The following is a 22,268-nucleotide window of genomic DNA, read 5'->3' on the forward strand; positions in this document are numbered from 1 at the left end:
AACAAACCTAACAAAATTTAATGAAGTAACTAGCTTGACTAAGGATGATTTTGTTGTTTTGCTTGGAGGAGCTAATGAAGTTTATAGAAATGTATCATACAAGGCTAGCACAGAACTGCGAAATTGTCTAAATAATTTAACTCAAACAAATATTCTCTTTGTGAATGTCCCACAGTGTCATGACTTACTGAGTTGATCAAGCATAAACCGCGAAATTACTGTCGCTAACAAGAGTTTCATGGAAATATGTACTCATTTCCAGAATGTTGATGTTATAGACACAAACATTTTAGAGTGAAGGTTCTATACAGCTCACGGCCTTCATTTAAATGCATCAGGAAAAGAGGTTCTTGCTGATAAAATATTTACTAGTATCTCACCTGACAATAAAGAAACCAGGAAAAGTAGCAATCTAAGGCAAAATACAAACTGTTTTTGGCAAGCAGCAAACAGTAAGGCACCCAATCAGTTGCAAATTATGAAGTGGTTTAAACCAAGTAGGCCAGGCACAAACCATCAAATTGTAAAACAGCGTCAAATTATGAAACGGTTGAAGCCAAAAGGACGGTAGTGAATGAAGCACAAATTTTGCAAGCTCCAAAAATAACTTCACCACTTGATCATCACCAAGAAGCAGAAACCATACTCAATAAACACACCAAGAATTTTTTAGGCATAATGTCACCTGCAGAAGAAAAAGAAGCAGCAGTATCACCACCGCCACCACCAACGACAACATCAACAAAAACAATGACAACAACAGAGCAAACAGCAATAACAAATAAATCTAAATCAACAGCAGAAGAACTATCAGTATCTGAGGAAAAACCAACATCAGTTACAGCAGCAGCCCCACCTCCCCCAGAAACAGTGTCAGTAAAAAAAGCAAACACAGTCACTGTACGAGAAAGCATGTCGCCAACAGCACCAACAGCAGTGGCCAAAGAACTTCCAACAACAGTAGCAGCTGATCAACACTGCCTGAGGAGGAGCCAAAGGCTAGGTACAGCTGCTTCACTTAGTGATGATTTTTTATGGCACCAAATGAATAAAAGGAAGAGATGGTGACAAATAAGCCTGAAAAATTGCAGATAAGTATCAAAAATCAGTAACAAAGCAGCACTTCAAGAGGTATTGACAAAATAACTACATGCAAAACTTTCAAGATAATGAGTCAAAACATTCAGTGTCTGAAGAATAAAGTGTTACAATTAGAAGTCACCATAAACAACTTTGTAGATATCTCTTGTATTTGCCTATCAGAACATTGGTGCAGGGTCAGTGAATTAAGTCTTATAAATATAAGCAATTTTGAATTAGCACCTCGTTATTGCTGCAGTGTTTGTAAAAATGGTGGAGTATGCATATATACTAGGGCTGGGCTGTAGCATAAAGTTAGATCTGAAACATACCATCTAAATCTCGAGAAACATTTTGATCATGTGCCATAGAGCAAAAATCTGAGGAGAAGCGTAAAAATCTAATTGTCATATCAATATACAGGTCACCACTAGGTGACAAAAACATATTTCTTAAAAATATGGAAGCGGTGCTTAACATTTTGTATAATAATGAAGTGAACTTATTACTATGTAGGGATTTTAACATCAACCTGTTAATTGAAAATGAAGAAAAAAGACAGATTTTGGGTATCCTAAACAGCTTTCACATGAAACCATTCTTCACAGACCCCATTAGAATAATAGTCATCTTCATCCCTATTAGATAACATCTTTACAAATATTGAAAATGATGTTACTGAAGCACAAAACATAAACTTAGGTCTTTCAGACCACAACACACTACTAACATGCATAAATTCTTCTGTACCTGAGGTAGTTAAGTACAAGTGGGGAATATAAAAGGCACTTCTACCCAGAAAAGGTTAATAATTTTATCCAATCATTAGCAAAAGAAACCTGAGAAGAGTTTTACTCAAAATCATCAACTGATGAATCATTCAATGCATTTTATTTCATGTCCATATTTGAGATGTGTTTTCCAAAAAAACTGACAAGAATTAATGTCATGCCAAGAAACAGCAGCCAGTGGATAACACCTGCTATCAGAGAGTCCAGTCAAAAGATAAAACTTCTCAATCAACTGAGAAAAGACAACCAAGATGATCACTTAGCAGAATGTGTTAAGACATATAAGAAAATTTATAACAAAGTAATTAAAACAGCCAAGATAATGCACAATGATAAAGTAATCATAGGGGCAGCAAACAAGTCGAAAGCAATATGGAATAAAGTAAAAAAGGAAAAAGTGTTAAAAAGCAAGATGACATTGTATTAAAAGATGAGTGAGGTGTATTATTCAGAAATGGTACTCTAGTAAATTACATAAATGACTATTTCATAAACACTCCAGTCAATCTGAGTAAAAATTTTGCTAGTAATAGTAGTACCACAGTTCAAAGATAGCAAAGTGGTAATTCAATATTGCTATGTCCCACAAATAAATTAGAAGTTCTTAAGATAATAAAAACAATGAAGAATAAAATGTCCTCTGGAATTGATGTGGTACCAGGTACAGTCATAATTAAATGTGCTAGTGTCATAGCAGAACCACTCTCACATATCATAAACATATCATTAACAGAAGGGGCACTCCAACAAAGATTAAAAATTTCAAAAATAAAACCACTGTTAAAAAGGGTAATATATATGAAGTGAGAAACTATAGACCAATAGCTTTGTTATCGGTATTTTCAAAAAAAATAGTAGAGACTGTCATGAAAAATATAATTACAAATTACCTCGAAAAATTCTCTCTCTTGTCTGTAAACCAACATGATTTTCACAAAGGCATGAGTAAAGAAACAGCAATTACCCAATTCATCGAAAGCATTGTAATAGGACTTGACAGAAATAACAGTACAGGAAGGCATTCAATACTGTTAATCATCATATCTTGCTAGACAAACTAGAAGCTATAGGTATACGGGGAGTTGCATTAAAATGGTTTCAGTCATATCTCCACAATAGAAAACAGGTAGTAGAAATTACCTCAGCAAACAATAAAAACAAAAGCATTGTGTACAGATCGGACATGCAAACTGTGCCAATCGGAGTACCCCAGGGCAGTATTCTAGGACCTCTCTTATTTCTTACATGTATTAATGATATCAAGATCCCAATCAGTGGTACACACATAACTTAGTTTGCTGATGACACAAATATTGTTGTAACTGGCATAAATAGAGTATTGCCAACATCTGCAACCAGGGTTTCGGAATACACACAAAACTGGTTTGAACAGAACAGGCTAACCTTAAATATTTTAAAAACTAATTATATATATTACAGGAAAACAAAGTATCACCATGATGTGAACCTCAAAATTCAAAATAAACAAATTGAAAGGGTAGCTGCCACAAAATTCTTAGGTGCACAAATTGATGAAAATTTAGACTGGAAAGCTCACATCCTCTACCTCACTAACAAGTTAAGCTCTGCTTGTTTTGCATTATGCATAATTAGTACTGCGTGTAGTAGAGAGTGTAGCAGAAGTGTTTACTTTGCTTACATCCATTCTGCTATCGCCTATGGCCTAACCCTCTGGGGTCATAATAAGGCAAGCGTGAAAACCATCTTCACCCTACAAAAACTAGCAGTTAGAATAATTTCAAACAGTAAAAGGCTAACACCTTCCAGTTATTTCAGCAACTAAATATTCTAACCTTACCATGCCTCTATATAAAAAAAGTGTTGTTAATATAAAAATGCACATTGATAATTACAAAACCAACTCAGATCTTCACTCATACACTACAAGAATGTGCAATGATATCCACATAAAAAAAAAAAAAAAAAAAAACATTCAGAGTACTATTTTGTACAACAATCTTCCAACTCAGCTAAAAGTAATAAAAACATTATCTACATTCAAGTAAGCAATATTTAAATTCTTAATGACCAACTGCTATTATAGTGTAAATGAATATCTACAGCAACCTTGTAGCAAGTAACTACATTCATTTACTATATGCTAATAGTACCGCAAATCAAATGCTTGTCACAACCTCAATGTTAATTTTTCTGAACAAAAGTGTTAAATCAATTATTTACTTGGAATGTATTTCATGTAAAAGATCCTTCTCATACTGGTATATTATTACAGTAATCAAAGTTGTATTGCTCAAAAATATTATGATGGGTACAATGAACTGTTGTATTATATAGGAAACTGTACACCCTTATCTTATTTTTGTTATACTATGTTCTTTGATGAAATCCATACAATGTACATTGTCGCTGGATGAATAAACTACTACTACTACTACTACTAACCATTTCCTCACCAACTCTCCACAGTTCTTGTTGCTTTACCATGTGGCACCCTGCTTGTCACTATCAATGCCACTTCCCTTTACACCAACACGCCCAGTACGCATGACTTTGCCACTACTAAACACTACCTTCCCCAATGCCCGACTCAATCTGAACCTACAGCCTCCTTGGTGGTCACCATATCAACTACATCCTCACACTGTATTTCTCTCAAGATATCATCTACAAAAAATTCATAGTACAGCAAAACGCACTCACATAACATCATCCTATCCCTGTAATATCCCATATCCCTGCAATAGATACAGATGCAACACATGTCCCATACATCCTCCCACTACAACCTCCTCCAGTTCTGTCAAAGTCCTTTTCTACCTCAGCAAAGGCAGGGTCACCTATGACCACATCCATATGATCTACGACCCTAGCTGTAACAACTGTTCTGCATTCTACATGGACATGACAACTACATGCTAGCTGTCTGCATGAATGGCCACCAACAAATTGTGACCAAGACAGAGCTGGATCACCCAGTTTCCAAGTACGCTGGCTGACATGACATGGTTCACTTTAATGACTGCTTCACAACCTGTACCATCTGGATTCCTCCCAACAACACCAGCTTTTCTGAACTGTGTGGGAGGGAACTCTCCCTGCAATATATCATTTGCCCCCGTAATTTCCTGGCCTTTACCTTCTCCAGTCCCTGTCCTTCAACAGCCCATACCCTTCCCTGCTCCTACTCCAGTACTAAACATGCATTCTGTCCTGCCAACAAACCTACATAGTCCTTCTCCCTACTCTACTTTTCTCCTCGCACCTATTCTGACCCCCCACCCCCCTTTTTTCAACTGCTCTTGCAGCACAGCCACCCAATGCAGCACCAAATAGCCCTATCTTGTCCCCATTCATGCTTGCAAGCTTCAGGAACCTCCACTACGTACCTCAGCTAGATTTCTGCTCACCACAAACACTGTCACAGTCAAATCATAGGTGTGTGTGTGTGTGTGTGTGTGTGTGTGTGTGTGTGTGTGTGAGAGAGAGAGAGAGAGAGAGAGAGAGAGAGAGAGAGAGAGAGAGAGAGAGAGAGAGAGAGAGAGTTGTACTTGTGTGAATGAGTATGTGTTTTCTACTTCTGATGAAGGGATTATTCCAAAAGCTGAATGTTTATCTGTCCTTTCCATATTGTTGTTATTCCATCCTGGACTTTCCAATGCTTGATTTAAACTTTTATCAGATATAAGCATTACCGATGTATAAATTCTTTGGAAAAGAGATTCATGTTAACATCCATCAGCACAAATTTTCAACTGCACACCAGTTTAGAAAACTAATAAGTAACCATTTCATACATTACATTTTTACAAATTAAATCAGAAAAAGCTGATCATAGTCATGCAAAATAGATGTCACAAAATGTAAAATCATCAATTCCAATATAATACATAGATGTACGGCTTGTATTGAAGAAATTTTTGACCCACTGAAATTTTTTTATCAATTTACTTGAATTTTTACAAGAAATTTGAGAGCACTGTTACACTGGTGTTTAGTGTGGTGACAATATTTCAAAAGTTTATTTTCATTCTTTCACACACACTATTCTTCAACATGTGAGTGGCCCAGTACATTAATTTGCCACTTACACTAACCAGGTTTTATTTACTTAAATACTTTGTTCAGTTATTTTTGTCTCAGTTAATTTCTCAGATTGACCACCAGCATCCACTAGTCTTTTGAATGAGCCATTTCTAGTTCTACTGACGACAGTCAACACTCGTTTTCTCATGCCTTAAAAAAAAAAAGACATTAGTAGATATTGTATAAATATGCAGAAAATGTTTAAAAATACAGCACATAATATCCACTGTCCATCCACAGCTCAGTGTTATAAATATTAAATTGAAATTAAGTGGATGGAAATTACATTGAACACACAAATAATCTCAGAATCAAATCAAATTATTAATCTCAAAATCCTATACTTTTGATATTGTTGAAACTTCTTGTTAATATCTGTCAGGTACCGATGCCTATGTAAAAATAGCACTACCTGCAACAGGTTTTCTGCCAATGACAACAGAAAAGAAAAGTGCACGGACAGTATATGAGGAAGCAACATCTGCAGATACACTCTATGATGAAAAAATTACATCTGTGCAAGCGTGTAAAGCGTCACAGTCACCAGTGGCATTATCAGTAGCAGCAGTGGAAAAGGAAGTAACAGTAGCAGTAACAGCAGAAGTTTCACCAGCAACAGTAACTACAGTGCCTCTAAAAGGAGAAAAGAGAATTGCAGCAGGAGAAGCAGCATCAAGTGTTACAGGTAGACGGAAAACAGCACGTCCTCTCCGTCTAAATGATTTTTTAGTGGAAGGCAGCAAGATGAAGAAGCCCACGAGATAAGTAGTGTAACAAATTTCATAACACCTCACCAAAAGGTTCAATCTAAAATAAACAACAATTATGATCTTAAAATTTGCTATCTGAATGTTCAAGGACTAATAGATAAAGAATTTATTGTAAACAGCTTTGGACTAGTTAACAAATTTGATATTTTCTGTCTGAGTGAACACTGGATTACTGAGAGTGTACTTACAGTTGTCAAACTTGATAACTATAATGTCGCAAATAGTTACTGTAGAAAATTGCATATAAGAGGTGGTGTGGCAATATATATTAATCAGTCATTCAGCTGCTCCATTGTTATGTTGGACCTAGATTATTTATGTGAGGAACAGAACTTTGAAGCCACTGGTATAGTCATGGACAGTTTTAGTTAGTAATAGTATCCCTTTACAGGTCGCCTAAGGGTATCATCAATGTATTTCTAGAAAAATTGGACATGCTATTAGATGTACTAAGAGGGACCAGATGGTTGCATTATGACATAGTAACTGGTGAAGACCTGAATGCAGATTTCGATATAACAACACATAAACGTACTGTGACTGAGTTGAAAAACCTTCTAAGACAGTGCAATTTGCGCTCAGTCAATAACAGGCCCATGAGAGATAAAGCATGTCTTGACAATATTTTTGTCAACTTTAAAATTACATAAGAATCATGTGATGTTACAGTGTTTCCATTTTCAGATCATGACTCCGTATCATTAAACTATACAAGTAGGTTCTGTATTGACAATAGTAATATTCCTAAGCCTGTCCCAAAAGTAATAATCACTAGACCTGTCACAGATGACAAAATTGTTCAGCTCTGTAAGTCACTTACTGAGAGAGACTGGTGTAACCAATGTCATGGTGGCACAAGTTATAGTCTTAGTGCTGATTTGTCAGGGAAACTATTATTTGAGAGATTTTTTAAAACATTTCTGACACAATTTAATGACAACATCCCCATAAAGAAATGCAAATTAACTGACAAAGGCTTTACAAACAGGACTACAAACAGACAAAATTCATGGTTCACTAAACAATTATCAAATATGAAAAACCATGTTATGGTGTTGCACAATCTATGTAGCAATCAGAAAACAGAACATGCCAGATTAGCCTATATAAAATGCAGGAATGAGTATAAAAAAAGCCATCGTGGAAGCCAAAAAAGCACATAATTTCAATACCATTGATAATTCCACAAATAAGTGCAAAGCTGCATGGAAATTAATAAATGGTGTTGCTAAAGATGTAAGAAGCAAAAAAATTAATATAAGCCCCCAAAAATTCAAAGATTTCTTTATTAAATCTGTTGAAGATGTAGGAAATACTATAATCAAACCTGATATCAGTTCATCAGAGCTACTTTCTAAAAATGGTTGCAGAACACCAACAGACACAGGTACGTTTATGTTCTCCGAGGTCTCACCTAGTCATGTCCTAAGCATTGTAAAACGGTTGAATTCTTCAGACAGTGTAGGTATATATGACATATCCTGTAATTTACTAAAGAAAGTAATAGACTATATTGTGTACCCCTTAACATTCTGTATAAATAAATGCATATCTGATGGATATTTTCCCGAAGAACTCAAAGTGGCTAGGGTAGTTCCAATATATAAAAAGGGAGATATAGACCCACCTTCCAGTTACAGACCAATCTCCATAGTCCCAGCTTTTTCTAAAATACTGGAATGTGTAATTTACCAACAGCTATCTGTTTATTTTGAAAAATTAGGAATAAATAGTGAATCTCAATATGGTTTTAGGAAAAAGTTGTCTACTGTGGATGCTATAGAATTTGTTGTCAAATACTTACATCAAGTGTTTGAGGATAAGGGCTGTGCTCAACTCACATTTTGTGATCTAAGTAAAGCTTTTGACTGTGTAAAGCATAAGCCACTCCTAGAAAAACTGGAATTCTATGGCATTAGACATAACAGCCTTAAATTAATAAAATCATATCTTCAGAATCGTAATCAAGTTGTTTGTGTAGGGAAAGAAATGTCGAGTATAGAACAAGTCAAGGCAGGTGTTTCGCAGAGATCTGTGCTGGGCCCCTTTTTGTTCCTGATAATGATAAATGATTTGCCGTCATTTATCAAGTCCACCACTGTGTTGTATACAGATGATACAACATTTCTTCATGATAGTGATGATTTCAATAGCTTTAAAACTTGTGCAGCAAAAAGACAATTGATCAAGCATCCTATTGGTTCAAGGCAAATGGATTCCTGCTGAATGAAAACAAAACACAGCAGATGGTCTGTAGTCTTAGAGACAAGCTTCTGTCAGATAATCCAAGTTATGTCAAATTTTTGGGGGTATACATAGATGATAAATTACCTTGGGGTCAACATGTACAATATATTAGTGGTAAGTTGTCAAGAGTTATTTACCTGTTAAGGCGACTTATGGATTGCATTCCTGAAAAATATGTTAGAACATCCTATTTTTCATTCTTTCAAAGTATAATAACATATGGAATTATTTTGTGGGGGAACTCTAGCTGTGTACATGACATATTAATACTGCAAAAAAAAAGCTATTAGGATAATTACTGGTTCTGCATATAAGGCACACTGTAAACCATTGTTCTGTGAACAGAAAATCATGGCTTTTATAAACTTGTACATAGACTATGTTCTAATTTATGCGAAGAAGAAATTACCAGAAACAAAAACCAGAGAAAATGTACATAGCCACAATACAAGAAGGAATAGGTGCCTCTATATTCCTTACCACAGATTGTCAAAGTCCCTCAACAGCTATGAAATCATGGGGTACAAATTATTTAATAATCTTCCTCAATCTGTTCAAGAATTACCTGAACAATTATTCAAACAAACAATTCATGACTGGCTAGTCTTCCACCCATTCTATGATATAAGAGAATTTATCAACTGTAATATAATACTATTATGTTAACAACAAATCTGTTGTTTCTTTGAAACTATTAATTGTATTTTATTATGTATGTGACGTTGTCTATTGCTGTAATGGCCAAATGACAGTAAAATTATTATTATTATTATTATTCATTTCACACTCAGTTAATTTGATTCCACATAGATGAGCTTTGCAGAGTAACTTCATAACCAAATTAATTACTAAAATATCATCTATGAGAAGCTGACATTACAAAAGAGGTATTCACAATAACAATTTGATTAAAGATCTGCAGCAGTTGGTTTTTATTAACAATTAAATATTCATTTTACATGTTTAAAGAGCTTTCTTTCACTATTACATTTCTTCAAATAACAAACATGTTTAACTTTGGTACCATAACTTTTACATAAATCCTTAAAATGTTACGACAAATCACACAGATGTCCTTTCAGAGCAAATATTATATCTCTTACACAATCATATCTTGACATTTACCAGTATCTGTTATCTCTTTAATTCTTTATTTACAACTTACTAACTGATAAAGCACATTCACAAAAATTAAATACTTCTTCACTATTTCTAATAATTATTCCACTAAATACAGTTCCTTGTATCAGATTATCACCAAATATTAACTCCCTGCTTTACTTTGTTCACAAATATTGCTTTCAAGGATAACAGTTCCCAATCACAAACAAAAGTATTATGATTTTTGGCCTGTGTGGATATGAAAGATCTTTATTGGTGGAAAAAGTTTTCATTTGGTCTTTGCACAGGATGCGTCAGAGTTATAATATGTACATTTATGTTTACAAATAATTTACAACAAGCACAATCGAAAAACAAAGTGTTTGTTTTCATTATTGTGGTATAATTGTTGCCTGCTACCGGCATGTCACGTGTTGTATGTAGTGTGCACTCTTTGTGATCTCATTGGTAACACAGCTACAGAGAGGCTGTCCAAGTTTGTGAGACCATTTTACTTTTTATCATACAGTTTGCTCAGAATGTGTTCATCATATTGCTTCAAAGTGGTGTGCTGTGGTGTGCATTTATGGCCCGGGGCAGTGGTTCCCCATCGTAAGTCACATATTTCAGTGATTGTGCCCAACTTGCGCATTCAGGACCATGTCAACACGTGATCGAGGTCAAGATAAGTTAAAAATGTTTCCTGCTTTATTCCGAAACTTCTCGTTTGTAAAATGGCTGTTGTCCCACTAAGTCCTCGCACATGTTTTTCACTGTGAAACATGGTTACTCTGGTTTGCTTCACTTGTTAAGCATTCATTTAACTTCACAGTCCTTTTTGAGATGTGATCTTTCAACATAGTCCTTGTCTTACAATGGAATACATACAAGTGAATTTTACAATGTATGATTTTATAATATTTACAACCTTTTGCTCAAGGACAGCAACTTTTATTTTAAATGTCCATTATGAGCATATGGTATTTTTAAGTTTTGTATTCACATAGTTTTGCTTTACATAAAGACATTAGTCAATCCAATTTAAGTTTCATCTTTCAGCATTAACAGGACAATGTGTGTATGTAAGTTTCACATGATGTGCATAAACCTTCATTCATAGATCCTATCTGATGCGAGTGTCCGTCATTCCAGTTGTTGAAGAGAAGAAAACTTCATGGAACTCACTCACTCATTTAGTGTTTCTTACCTACTGGTAAATTCTGACCTTATAGTACCATATTACACAAGTCATCAACATCAACTGTTTGAAAATGCCAGCACTGATTGTCCTTGATTGTTTGTAATTTATGCATTTTTCACTACAGGATGTCACTCTTGTGTATCATGATGTGTATAAATATGTTGTTGTGTTAGTGAATAGCTGTAAGGCAATGTTTGGGTAGCTTGTCATCATGTGCAAATGCACCATGAACACATGTGCTTGGTGCTCTTATCAATACTGGTATTTATATCTGGTCTGACCCCCTCGTGGTTTGGTAGTATGAGACTTCAATTTAACTTTTATAATGTCTGACATACTACAGCCTTTTCATATGCAACACATTCACACTATCACAATCAGACACATATTTTTATAATTATAGTTATTTATAGTATAGCGCAGCCCTTTTGCTTTCGTACCTAACACAAACCATTGTGTTCCTTATTTATCCAAGTATGTGTCCATGCAATGTTCACTGGAAGGAAACTTAATACTAACATAAAATTATGCACATAGTTGCTCAATGGCTACTAACACTTCACTTTTTCAATGTACACATATTCATTTTCCATTAGTAGGCAGATGTATTCATCAATCGTCTCATACAATAACACCGCAAATGTTTATAAGCCAGTTGTTGTTTTAATTTACCTTTTGCACCTGAAGACAAAAGTGTTGTTGTAGGCAGGGCACAATCTCATTATCTTTTGCAATTTATTCAGAACTTTACATCTATTCCATTCTTCGTTGAACATAGATGTCCTCCTTTCCTCCAGGAAAGTTCTCACATTCAAATTATTCTTGGGAACAAGAGCTGGCTGAAACGTGAAGTGGAAAGCTCTGAAATATTTAGCAAGTCATGGAATGTATATCAGAGAGACAGATTAGAGGGCATAGGAGGGGGATTGTTCATTGCAGTTGACAAAAATATTGCCTCTATTGAGATCAATATTGCATGCGACAGTGAAGTCATCTGGTTGCATATAACAGATGAACAGGTGTAAGTGAAACCAAGTTAATTGTTGGTTGTTTTTACTGGCCATATGATTCTGCTGTGACAGTTCTAGAGTCTTTGAAAGGAAGTCCGCAGTCAATGGCGAGGCAACTTTAACCTGTTGAGTATGGACTGGGATGCCTATGGATTCATTGTGGTGGTGGTGGTGGTGGGGGGTTTACAGACAAACAGCACATCTGAAATACTTTTGAACATATTTTCTGAAAACTGTCTTGAGCAACTAGCTCAGCAGCCGACATGCAATGGATATATCTTAGACCTTATACCTACAAATAGGCCGGACCTTATCGACAATGTCAGTACAGAAATGGGAATTAGCGATCATGATGTCATTATACCAACTATGATTATGAAAGTTAATAAATCAGTCAAGAAGGCTAGGAGAGTGTTTCTGCTAGATAGAGCAGGTAAGCAGTTATTAACATCTCACTTACACAATGAATTGGCATTGCTTATTTCCTGAAAGATGGATGTAAAGGAATTATGGGCAAAGTTTGAGCAGATTGTAAAGCCTGGTCTGGAGAGTTATGTGCCTAGTAAGTGGATAAAGGATTGAAAAGAACCACCATGGTTTAATAATCGGATTCACCAGATGCTGAGGAATCAGATGCTGGTGGACTTTCTGTTCAAAAGGGAACGCATAAACAATGACAAGCGAAGGTTAGTAGAGATTCCTGCATCTGTGAAAAGATCTATAAACGAAGAATAAAACTACTACCACTATCAAAACTTAGCAAAAGATCTGGCAGAGAACCTGAGAAAATTCTGGCTGTATGTAAAATTGCTAAGTGGGTCTAAGGCTTCCATTCAGTCCCCTGTTGACCAGCCTGGTGAGGCAGTAGTAGGTAGCAAAACGAAAGTCGAAATCGTTCACACAGGAGAATTGTATAAACATACCATTATTTGACTATCAGACAGATTTCTGTTTGGATGAGATAGTAATAAGCATACCTGGCACAGAGAAACAACCGAAAGATTTGAAATCAAATAAATCACCATGTCCAGAGAGAATCTCAGTTCGATTTTACACAGAGTACTCAACGGCATTGGCCCCTTACCTAGCTTGCGTCTGTCATGAATCTCTCACCTAGTACAAAGTTCCAAGTGACTGGAAAAAAGCACAAGTGACTCTAGTATACAAGAAAGGTAAAAGAATGGACCCACAAAATTACAGACCAATATTCCTAACATTGGTTTGCTGCAGAATCCTTGAACATATTCTTAGTTAAGATACAATAAACTTTCTTGAGACTGAGAAGCTTATGTCCATGAATCTGCATGGTTATAGAAAGCATGACTCATCTGAAACTTAGCTTACCATTTTCTCAAGTGATATGCTGAGAACTATCGAGGTAGAGTACCAGGCAGATTACACATTTCTAGATTTCTGGAAAGCATTTGACATGGTAACCAATTGCAGGCTGTTAATGAAGGTGAGCATAATAAGTTCACAGATATGTGAGTGACTCAAAGACTTCTTAAATAATGGAGCCCAGTATGTTGTCATTGATGGCGATTGTTGATCAGAGTCAAGGGTATTATCAGGAGTGCTGCAGGGAAGTGTGATATGACTGCAGTTCTCTATATACATAAATGATTTGGTGGACAGGATGGGTAGAAATCTGTGGCTGTTTGCTGATGATGCCATGTTATACAGTAAGGTGTCAAAGTTGAGTGACTTTTGGGAAGATACAAGATGACTTAGACAAAATTTCCAGTTGGTGTGATGAATGACAGCTAGCCCTAAATGTGGAAAAATGTAATTTAATGCAGATGAGTACGAAGATCAAACCTGTAATGTTCAGATACAGTCTTACGAGTGACATACTTGACACAGTCAAGTCATTTAAATATCTCGGCTTAATGCAGCAAAGCGATATCAGGTGGAACGAGCATGTGAGAACTGTGGTAGGGAAGGCGAATGGTCGACTTTAGTTTATTGAGAGAATTTTAGGAAAGAGAGGTTCACCTGTAAAAGAGACAGCATACAGGACACTGGTGGAACCTATTCTTGAGTACTGCTCAAGTGTTTTGGATCCACACCAGGTTGAATTGAAAGAAGACATTGAAGCAATTCAGAGGCGGGCTGCTATATTTGTTGTTACCAGTATGTTCGAACAACATGTAAGTGTCACAGAGATGCTTTGGGAATTCAAATGTAATCCCTGTAAGTAAGGTAACATGCTTGTTGAGAAACACTATTGAGAAAATTTAGAGAAGTTGTATTTCAAGATGACTGCTGAATGATTATACTGTCACCAACATACATCGCATGACAGGACCATGTTGAAACAAAAAAATTGGACTAATAAAGAGGCATATACACAGTTTCTTTTCCTTTGTTCTATTTGCGAGTGGAAAAGGAAGGAAATGACAAGCAGTGGTACAGGGTACCCTATCCCATGTACTGTATGGTGGCTTGCACAATATCTATGTAGATGTAGGTGTAACTTGTATATAGTCACTCGTAAATGTATACGAGCTACACACAGTAATATAGTGTAGATAGTTTTTCATAGATAGCTTTTTTCTTAATTCATTCACTGTAAATATTCCTTCTCTCCTTTTAGTTTTAGCTTTAGAATGTAGACTCTTAATTTCTATACTAGTTAAGTTGTATTATGAAGTTTATAAAATACAGTTTGGTTGATGTTCATTTGATAATTTGCTTTAGTCAGCCAGCTATGCAAAGCATTATGTTGTACTGTGCACATGCGCAGTGGCTGTTGAATTGTAAGCTAGCCACACAATGCGTGCATAGTGTCTCCCTCTCTTCACTACATCATGTGTTTTGTGTTTCAGGCATATTACTACAGTGCATTTAGAGAATGCACAGATTATTAAAATAAATCTCACACTCAGCAATGGAAGTGTTTTCAGAGCCTTTTAAGACTCATGTACATTTAATCAAAATCTTAAATAACTGAAACTTACATTCTATTCGATTAACAAACATGAAATAAGTATGAGAAAATCTTTCCTTAATACTAAGCATAAAATTGTGATATACAGGTTCAAATGAACTGTGTCATCTTGTGTATGATATACTACTTTTTGGTTCTTTAACATATGTTAACTTTTCCTAGTGTCAAATTCTCACAAATCCTTATGTGGATAAGAGTCCTTTTATTACGCCAGGGCATCTCCCAAAAACATGGGGCATCTGACTATCAATTCCTGAAGCTCCACATTTTGGTCTTCAGTCTAACATGCAGACTCACTTACCTAGTTATAGGATCTATGTCCTCTAGTAGCTGTTTAACCTCTTGTATATTTAAAAAAGAATAACAGCTGGATAAAATAATTGAAGTGGATATTTGAGGTATGCTTTTATTTATTTTCATTGGTGTTTGTTTCAACAAAATCTACTGGGAATTTTTGGTCATTTCCCTTTTTCTATATCAATTTGAGTCTGATATTTTCTAAAGCTGTCCATACCAATAGGGCAATTTATCATCAATTTCTCAACCACTAGGAAAATACATTGTAAAGGAAAATTATCAATTTTAACAGGGATTAATGCTTGCAGTTCGATTCCTTTAGACTTGCTTCCTACTGCTATCTGTGATTTGCAGTTCTGAACTGGAAGTGTTGGTATGCAGCCTCACTTTTGCACTTCATCTAGTAATCCCTCAGATATCACGTTAGTCATGGTGCTGGTATCTAGATGCTTAGGTGCATTTAAGTTGAATATTTGGGCAGTAACTATTGCTTACACTGTTTCCTCACTTTCCCTTTCATGGTTAGTGGTATCTTCCTGGCACAATTCGTCTTTGATATCTCCATTCTGATCACATCTAATAAAACAGTTTTTCATTAGCTTTATGCCACCACCCCCTCTACTGATCATCGAACAGGGGCTTATTGAGACCTGTTTAAGTTTTCCTGGCTAATCACGGTATCGACCTCCTCATCTGAGGTGATGTCAACTAAGTGTATGTCATGGGTTTGGTTCTTCCAACTGGTGTCTTGTGCAGCTCTTGATTCAAAACCTTGATGGCTTTGCCCTCTATTTGAAATGTAATTGGGGTTATGTTCACTATAATCAGCTGTTGGCGGGTTGTCTGATTCTCTCTTTGCATTTTGTACTTTCCAACTACCACAGTGGTTATTGCCATGAGTTGGCAGTGCACTGCGCATCTGCTGGCTGTACCCTCTATGATCAGTATAACACAATTGGTTAAAATTTTGCCCTTGATTGTTCTTGCAACATTGTTCATATTTTTGGCCTTTCCCATTGCCAAAGTGGTTCCTATTACCATTGTTACGAGGTGAGCACAGTTGCCAACTGTGTTGGTTATAGCCACCATTTCAACCTTGCTGTTCACTAAATCTTGGAGGCTCAACCTATGCATTGACATTTTGTGTTTGCACTGGCCCTTCCTCATTAATATGCTGAATGGAATCAATTACTGATAAAAAATACTTTATGTCATGCTCTGGAACGGTAATTAATTTTTCATGGTTGTGGGCTGGCAGATGGCTTTTCAAAATCTTTAACATGTGCACATGCGAGATCTCATTCTTCCAGTATAGAGTGTTATTCAAATACCACCTCCCCCCCATGTGTGTTATTGAATAGAGATGGATTAAAACCTTCAAAGCGCAACCTCTCCTGTACCATGGGAGACAAAAATTTATCCAAAAATTCTCTCTTAAACTGTTCATAAGTGTGGTATCTTTATGCCATGTCCATGGCCCATAGCAAGACATCGCCTGGTGTGTCTCTTTCCTATTTCTGTGCAATACATTATGAAAGGCCATTATGGACACCATCAGGTTCACTCCTTTGCTTCCAATGAAGGAACAGGGAGTTATCTATGTAGTAAAAACCTCAGTCACCTAATAGAGTGGAACGACATGCAGCAGTCTTTGTTGGTGGTGTGGCATTGTTTTGGTACACGGGATTATATTTTGAGTATGGCTGCATGACAGGTACAGTAGTTAGCGCCATCTGCTGCATATTGTAACTTCTGTCTACTTCATCTGACGGGGTTGTGACAAACTGCACGTAAGTACTAGGATTATCTGTCCAGTCTAATGGAACTTGACTGCTTGGCATCAGACATTCTTTTATTACTTCTGCAACACTGATTGGGCTACTCCACAACTTTTCCTCCCCTGCTTTAATGCCCAAATCTGTCCTAGCCAATAGTTCGTTCTCTTTTTCCTTCATTGTCTCCTTGACTACTTCCTGAACTACCTTTTGCACCTTGGTCAAGCATACCTGCTTCAGCCCTATTCTTTAATTCTTTTACATCTTTTTCAATTCTTTCATGCTCTTTTTGCACAAACTGTGTGTTCAAATTTAAATAATTTAGTTGCAATGACAATGCATGTAGTTCATCTGGTAAACCTTTACATACTGACTGCAACTTGCTTACAACACCTGTCAGAGTGTCCAAATTCTTATATATTTGTGATTATTCCTGTTGAATTTAAGTTTGCACATCACTCAAGCCTGTCATTCTCACCATGGGAGAAAATGCTTCCCAGCAAAAATTGAGAAAACATTTCCTCTACCATAATTGTGGTAGCATCACAGATTACAACATTGCTGTCACTGTGGCCATAGCATTTAAAGGCTATAGCTGGCCACCATCATAGTGATTGACATTTCCAACTTCACTGTCATTTGCTGTTATGTTGTTGTCGGAAACATCTTGTGTCTGCATATTCATTAATGGATCATCAACAATGGACCTATCTGATGTACTCATTTCTGCCACTCTCAATAAAATAATTAGATAACTGAAAATTGAGGAATAAAACATCCTTTTTTAAACAATGATGATACCATTTCACAACCTAATCTGTAGTGCGTTAGTTGCATATACAGCCACTTAACATCAAAATAATTTCTTAACATAAATATCTACCTTTTTGAAAAGAATGCTTCAAATTGGGATGTAAAGAGGAAAAGGTGCTATGACTATTCTTGGAAGAGGCACTAATAAGTGCAGTCATGCAAATAGTGTGTTGAAAATTTTCCTACCTTCAAGTCATTCTCTTCAGTCTTCTTGATATTAATTCTCCAGTTAATCCTCTTTGGTTTATGCATACCATATATCTGCTTCTCCTCCATTGTGATGAAAACAATATTCCAATCATAAAATGCAAAAAAGACATTGATAATTAATATAATGAAAGATTATAAAACATACAATTATATAACATTTAAATAATAATTATGTACTTTCTCTCCATGTCACCATCCAAGGAGCGTTCACCACTGCATAAACATACAATTAATTTTGGCACCAGAGAAAGGTATGATGGCAGTACACTACTCAGCAGCACTTGTTGATTGGCAAAGTTTTTTCTTTTACACAAACACCATGCTGGACATGTCGATAGGTACTGCTTTTAACTTTCTGCAACATAAATTTGAACTTATTAGTCTTGAAAGTTCTCTTCCTACTGATGACAAGTACATCTTCTCTCTCATAGTATGACAATGCCAATGATGAAATGGCAGTGGTGTTCTTGAGGATTATTCCCATGCATCTGAAGATTTCCTGCAATGGTTCATGGTGCACATTGGGGGGAAACAGATGTATTTGAAGCTCATAGAAATAAAATACTTTTCTTTCATTAGTTATCCACTTCGTAATTGTTAGACACATAGAAAACAAAAATATGTCCATACACCACAGCAGGTGGGAGCAGAAGAGCTATGTTACAAGCACTAAAAAAAGAAAGGTGGTTTAAAATATCTAAGGGTGTATCATTTTAAATTTTTCTTCTGCCCTCTCAAATTCCAGTGTAATACAAATAAACATATCTTTGGCACATTCAATTGGCACCCAAATGAATTAACACATCTCATTTGACTATGCAGATAAACCTTATACATACCTACACAAATCAATAATTTACTAGTCATTTGCTTATGAGCTACATTACTGCAACCCTCAAAATTGCTGAACATTTTACAGAACATAATACATATCCACTAAACAGTGCCATCACTTTCAAACCTAAATTATATACCTTATTTAATTTGCTGTTTGTTGCCATTTTCAAAAATTCCTGCTTTAATTAAAAATGTGAAGTTAATCATAGTTCCATTTACTTTATTAACTTTTTTCATTTCCAACCTGTCACACACTTTGTCTCAGCTTTGCTTATACTGGTCCTAAATAGTTGCACTTATTAATCTTTTTATGCATTACCAGATTTTGAGCTACCTCTTCACCTGGCATTCAACAGTAATGTCATTAACTGTGTCAACATTTGAATTTATGTTTTCTTTACCTACCTTCACATTCTTTAGATGATCATTATCTATTTTCTCTAGCTTGGAAATCAATATAATTTTATTTTCATTAGAAGATGTTTGCATTATTATTTATTTATTAATGGCCTGACAGAAATGAACAATGATTTACATCTGCTTATTACAATATTATCTGCAATTTCATTTCCTCTGGACACATGATCATTACTGAAAGATAATAATCTTGATTACAAATGTTCATTTACCTTTTGACTTTTTCTTTTGAAATAAGTCATTGCTGAATCTATCTAATTGTTAAAAACACACTTAATCCTATTCATTTTCTGATCCAATTCAATTTTCAAATCATGAATGCCATTGTTCAAATCTGATTTTAAATTACTAACATCTCTGCTAATCTGGTATAATTTCGAATTTACACTACTTATGGGACTACAATTTTTGTCCAATTTTACATTTGAAACAATGATTACACTACTATTTTTATGCAATAATGAATTCACTTCAGTACTATTTTTGCCCAATTTCTGACTGATTTCACGACTACTTTCTTTCATTACTAATCTCAACTGCATTAGTAATTGACAGATTTTGAGTAATAACTGATTGCAATCCTTGTCCAAAGATTCCTTGATGTTCCCTGTCTGATTTCTGATAGACTTTGCTTTCTTAGGTTAAAGTTCACTTTTCACTACGACATTATTTTGATTAGAAATTTTTAGTCTGTCCCCCCCTACTGTCAGATATCAACTCCTGTGTCACTCATTTTGCCAATAGTTATTAAACATTGAGCAAAATAAACGCTTTTACCTTAAATTTTTTTCCAGTTGCTCCCACTGTTGCTTTGTCTTGTACATCATAAACAGTCATTTACATCCAGGAATCTTCCCATTGGTTGATATTCTCCAAACATGGTTGTGGTATTTACAGCTTTCCATATCTAGGTCCACTCCATCCTAATATAATCACTAAACTAATCACTAGTATACTTGCAATCCATTTATTCGAGAGTTCTTTTGCAATGACAGCGTTTCATTACTCTTCATCCGCAAAGGGCGCCAAATGTAATTTACGGATGTGATGTGTTTGCTTGTTAAACTTGCAGAATTTATTCTTTTACCTTTCTTCTACTTGACAATTATAAGGAGTTTTAAACAGTTACAAAATGATGATACACAATCCAATTAAGATTAACTTTCACTTTAGTCACGTCCATAAAAACTTTAGATGATCAGCCTGTTTGTCATGAACAACTTCAACTTAACATCACAGGTCAGTAAGCTAAGTAGACTATTACTTGTCTAGTGAACATCAGAACTTAGATTTCCATTCATGATGACTAGACAGCAACTGACTGAAGCTACGTATGCAATGCCTATTTACAGACGTTCATATTACAGAAACTACAAAATGATACAAAGCAAGACTATTGCATTTTGATATTAACATAAAAGATGGAAAAAGATACAATAGGCAGTGAAGTAAATTTGTTAATTGAAAAGCTGTAAAATTAGAAAATGGCAAAATAACAAGTGCTTATAGAGATATGTTCTAGTGTGCACAGGGATTCCCAAGTTCATCAAGAATATTCTAGAAAGTAAAATTTTCTAATTGGAATAACTAACAAACTAACATGTTATTTTAGTACAAGTATACATTTTTAGAAAGAGAAAAACTGGGGCTACAAAATTATAATTTTTGAAAGAATTACATCTTGATTGGTACCTTCTGAACATGAAAATTTTGAATACAAACTATTTTTGAAATATCAAGTTTTTGGACAAAGTAAAATATTTGTTTCAAATAGGAAAATGATGGCAATTTAATAAATTATGTCAGTCTTAAAACAAATTATTTTAGCTGGTTTGAATTTAGACATGCTTGAAACTTATGGGTATCATAAATTGTGATAAATTGTGAATATTCCTTTAGACAAAATGATTTATGTGTATGAAGTTAATATTCTCTTATCATGAGCAATAAGTAAATTATGTCATGAATAATGAAGTTAAGTGAAATATGGTATGAAAAAGCTATTTTTAATTTTTATACGCGAAGTTCATTACATGTCTGCTGGAAAATACAACAAAACAAAACAAAATTATTTAAGCAGCACAGTTGTAGCAAGTAGAGCTACACATGTCCATGTCTCAAACAGTAAAAAATGGGGCTTAATCTGTAGCTCTTAGAACTAACTGAACAAATGAAAGGTGTAGTGCAGTATTAAGGTAAAAGATGAGACTCTTAAGTATTACAGAGCCAGAGAGATCTGGAATAAATATGAGTGGAGTGCAAGTAGTGAAATTTAATTCCATATTTTATGCATTTTAATAAATAAAGAATAAACTTCTCCTTTAAGATCTTCAGAATTATTTTTAAATGAACACACCACCATTTGACCGTACTGTTGTTTATTTAATTATCAGGACGTCAAGCCTAATATTGATGTGCTGCAATATATGTTAATGACATAAACTTGATCACTTGAAAATGGATAAAACTGGGTCTTAATTAAATACACAACAGTACAGTCAAATGGCATCGTGTTCAATTAAAAAATATTCTATAACTGTTGTTCAGCAACATCAAAAACTGTTTCTTGAGAATTAGTTTCTTTCTTCAGTGTTACAAAATAAGGTTTTTTAAAACTTATCCTTCTTTACAGTTAACATAAAATATAACAGTTGCTAATATTTTGTGTCTACTGTAAATGAGTTTATAGTAACATCAAAGCACT

At 35.1% G+C, this 22,268-nt stretch overlaps 1 protein-coding gene across 2 annotated transcripts in view; it reads right to left on the minus strand.

The window, feature by feature from the left end:
- The window catches only part of LOC126473456 (zinc finger protein 846-like), a 64,791-nt gene extending 45,837 nt beyond the window's left edge, over positions 1–18,954 (minus strand). Inside the window, exons 1-3 of one of the 2 annotated variants that reach the window (XM_050100517.1) lie at positions 18,488–18,954; positions 18,287–18,370; positions 11,928–12,094 (exon numbers count right to left, since the gene is read on the minus strand). In XM_050100517.1, coding sequence (XP_049956474.1) covers positions 11,928–12,094; positions 18,287–18,352 — 233 coding nt within the window. In that variant the 5' untranslated portion in view covers positions 18,353–18,370; positions 18,488–18,954. Of the gene's footprint in view, positions 1–11,927; positions 12,095–18,286 lie in introns of both variants that reach the window. The other variant, XM_050100516.1, reaches the window with a different exon arrangement.
- Positions 18,955–22,268: the final 3,314 nt, after the last annotated feature.

Source organism: Schistocerca serialis, chromosome 4, assembly GCF_023864345.2.
Source record: "Schistocerca serialis cubense isolate TAMUIC-IGC-003099 chromosome 4, iqSchSeri2.2, whole genome shotgun sequence".
Taxonomy (NCBI): Eukaryota; Metazoa; Arthropoda; class Insecta; order Orthoptera; family Acrididae; genus Schistocerca; species Schistocerca serialis.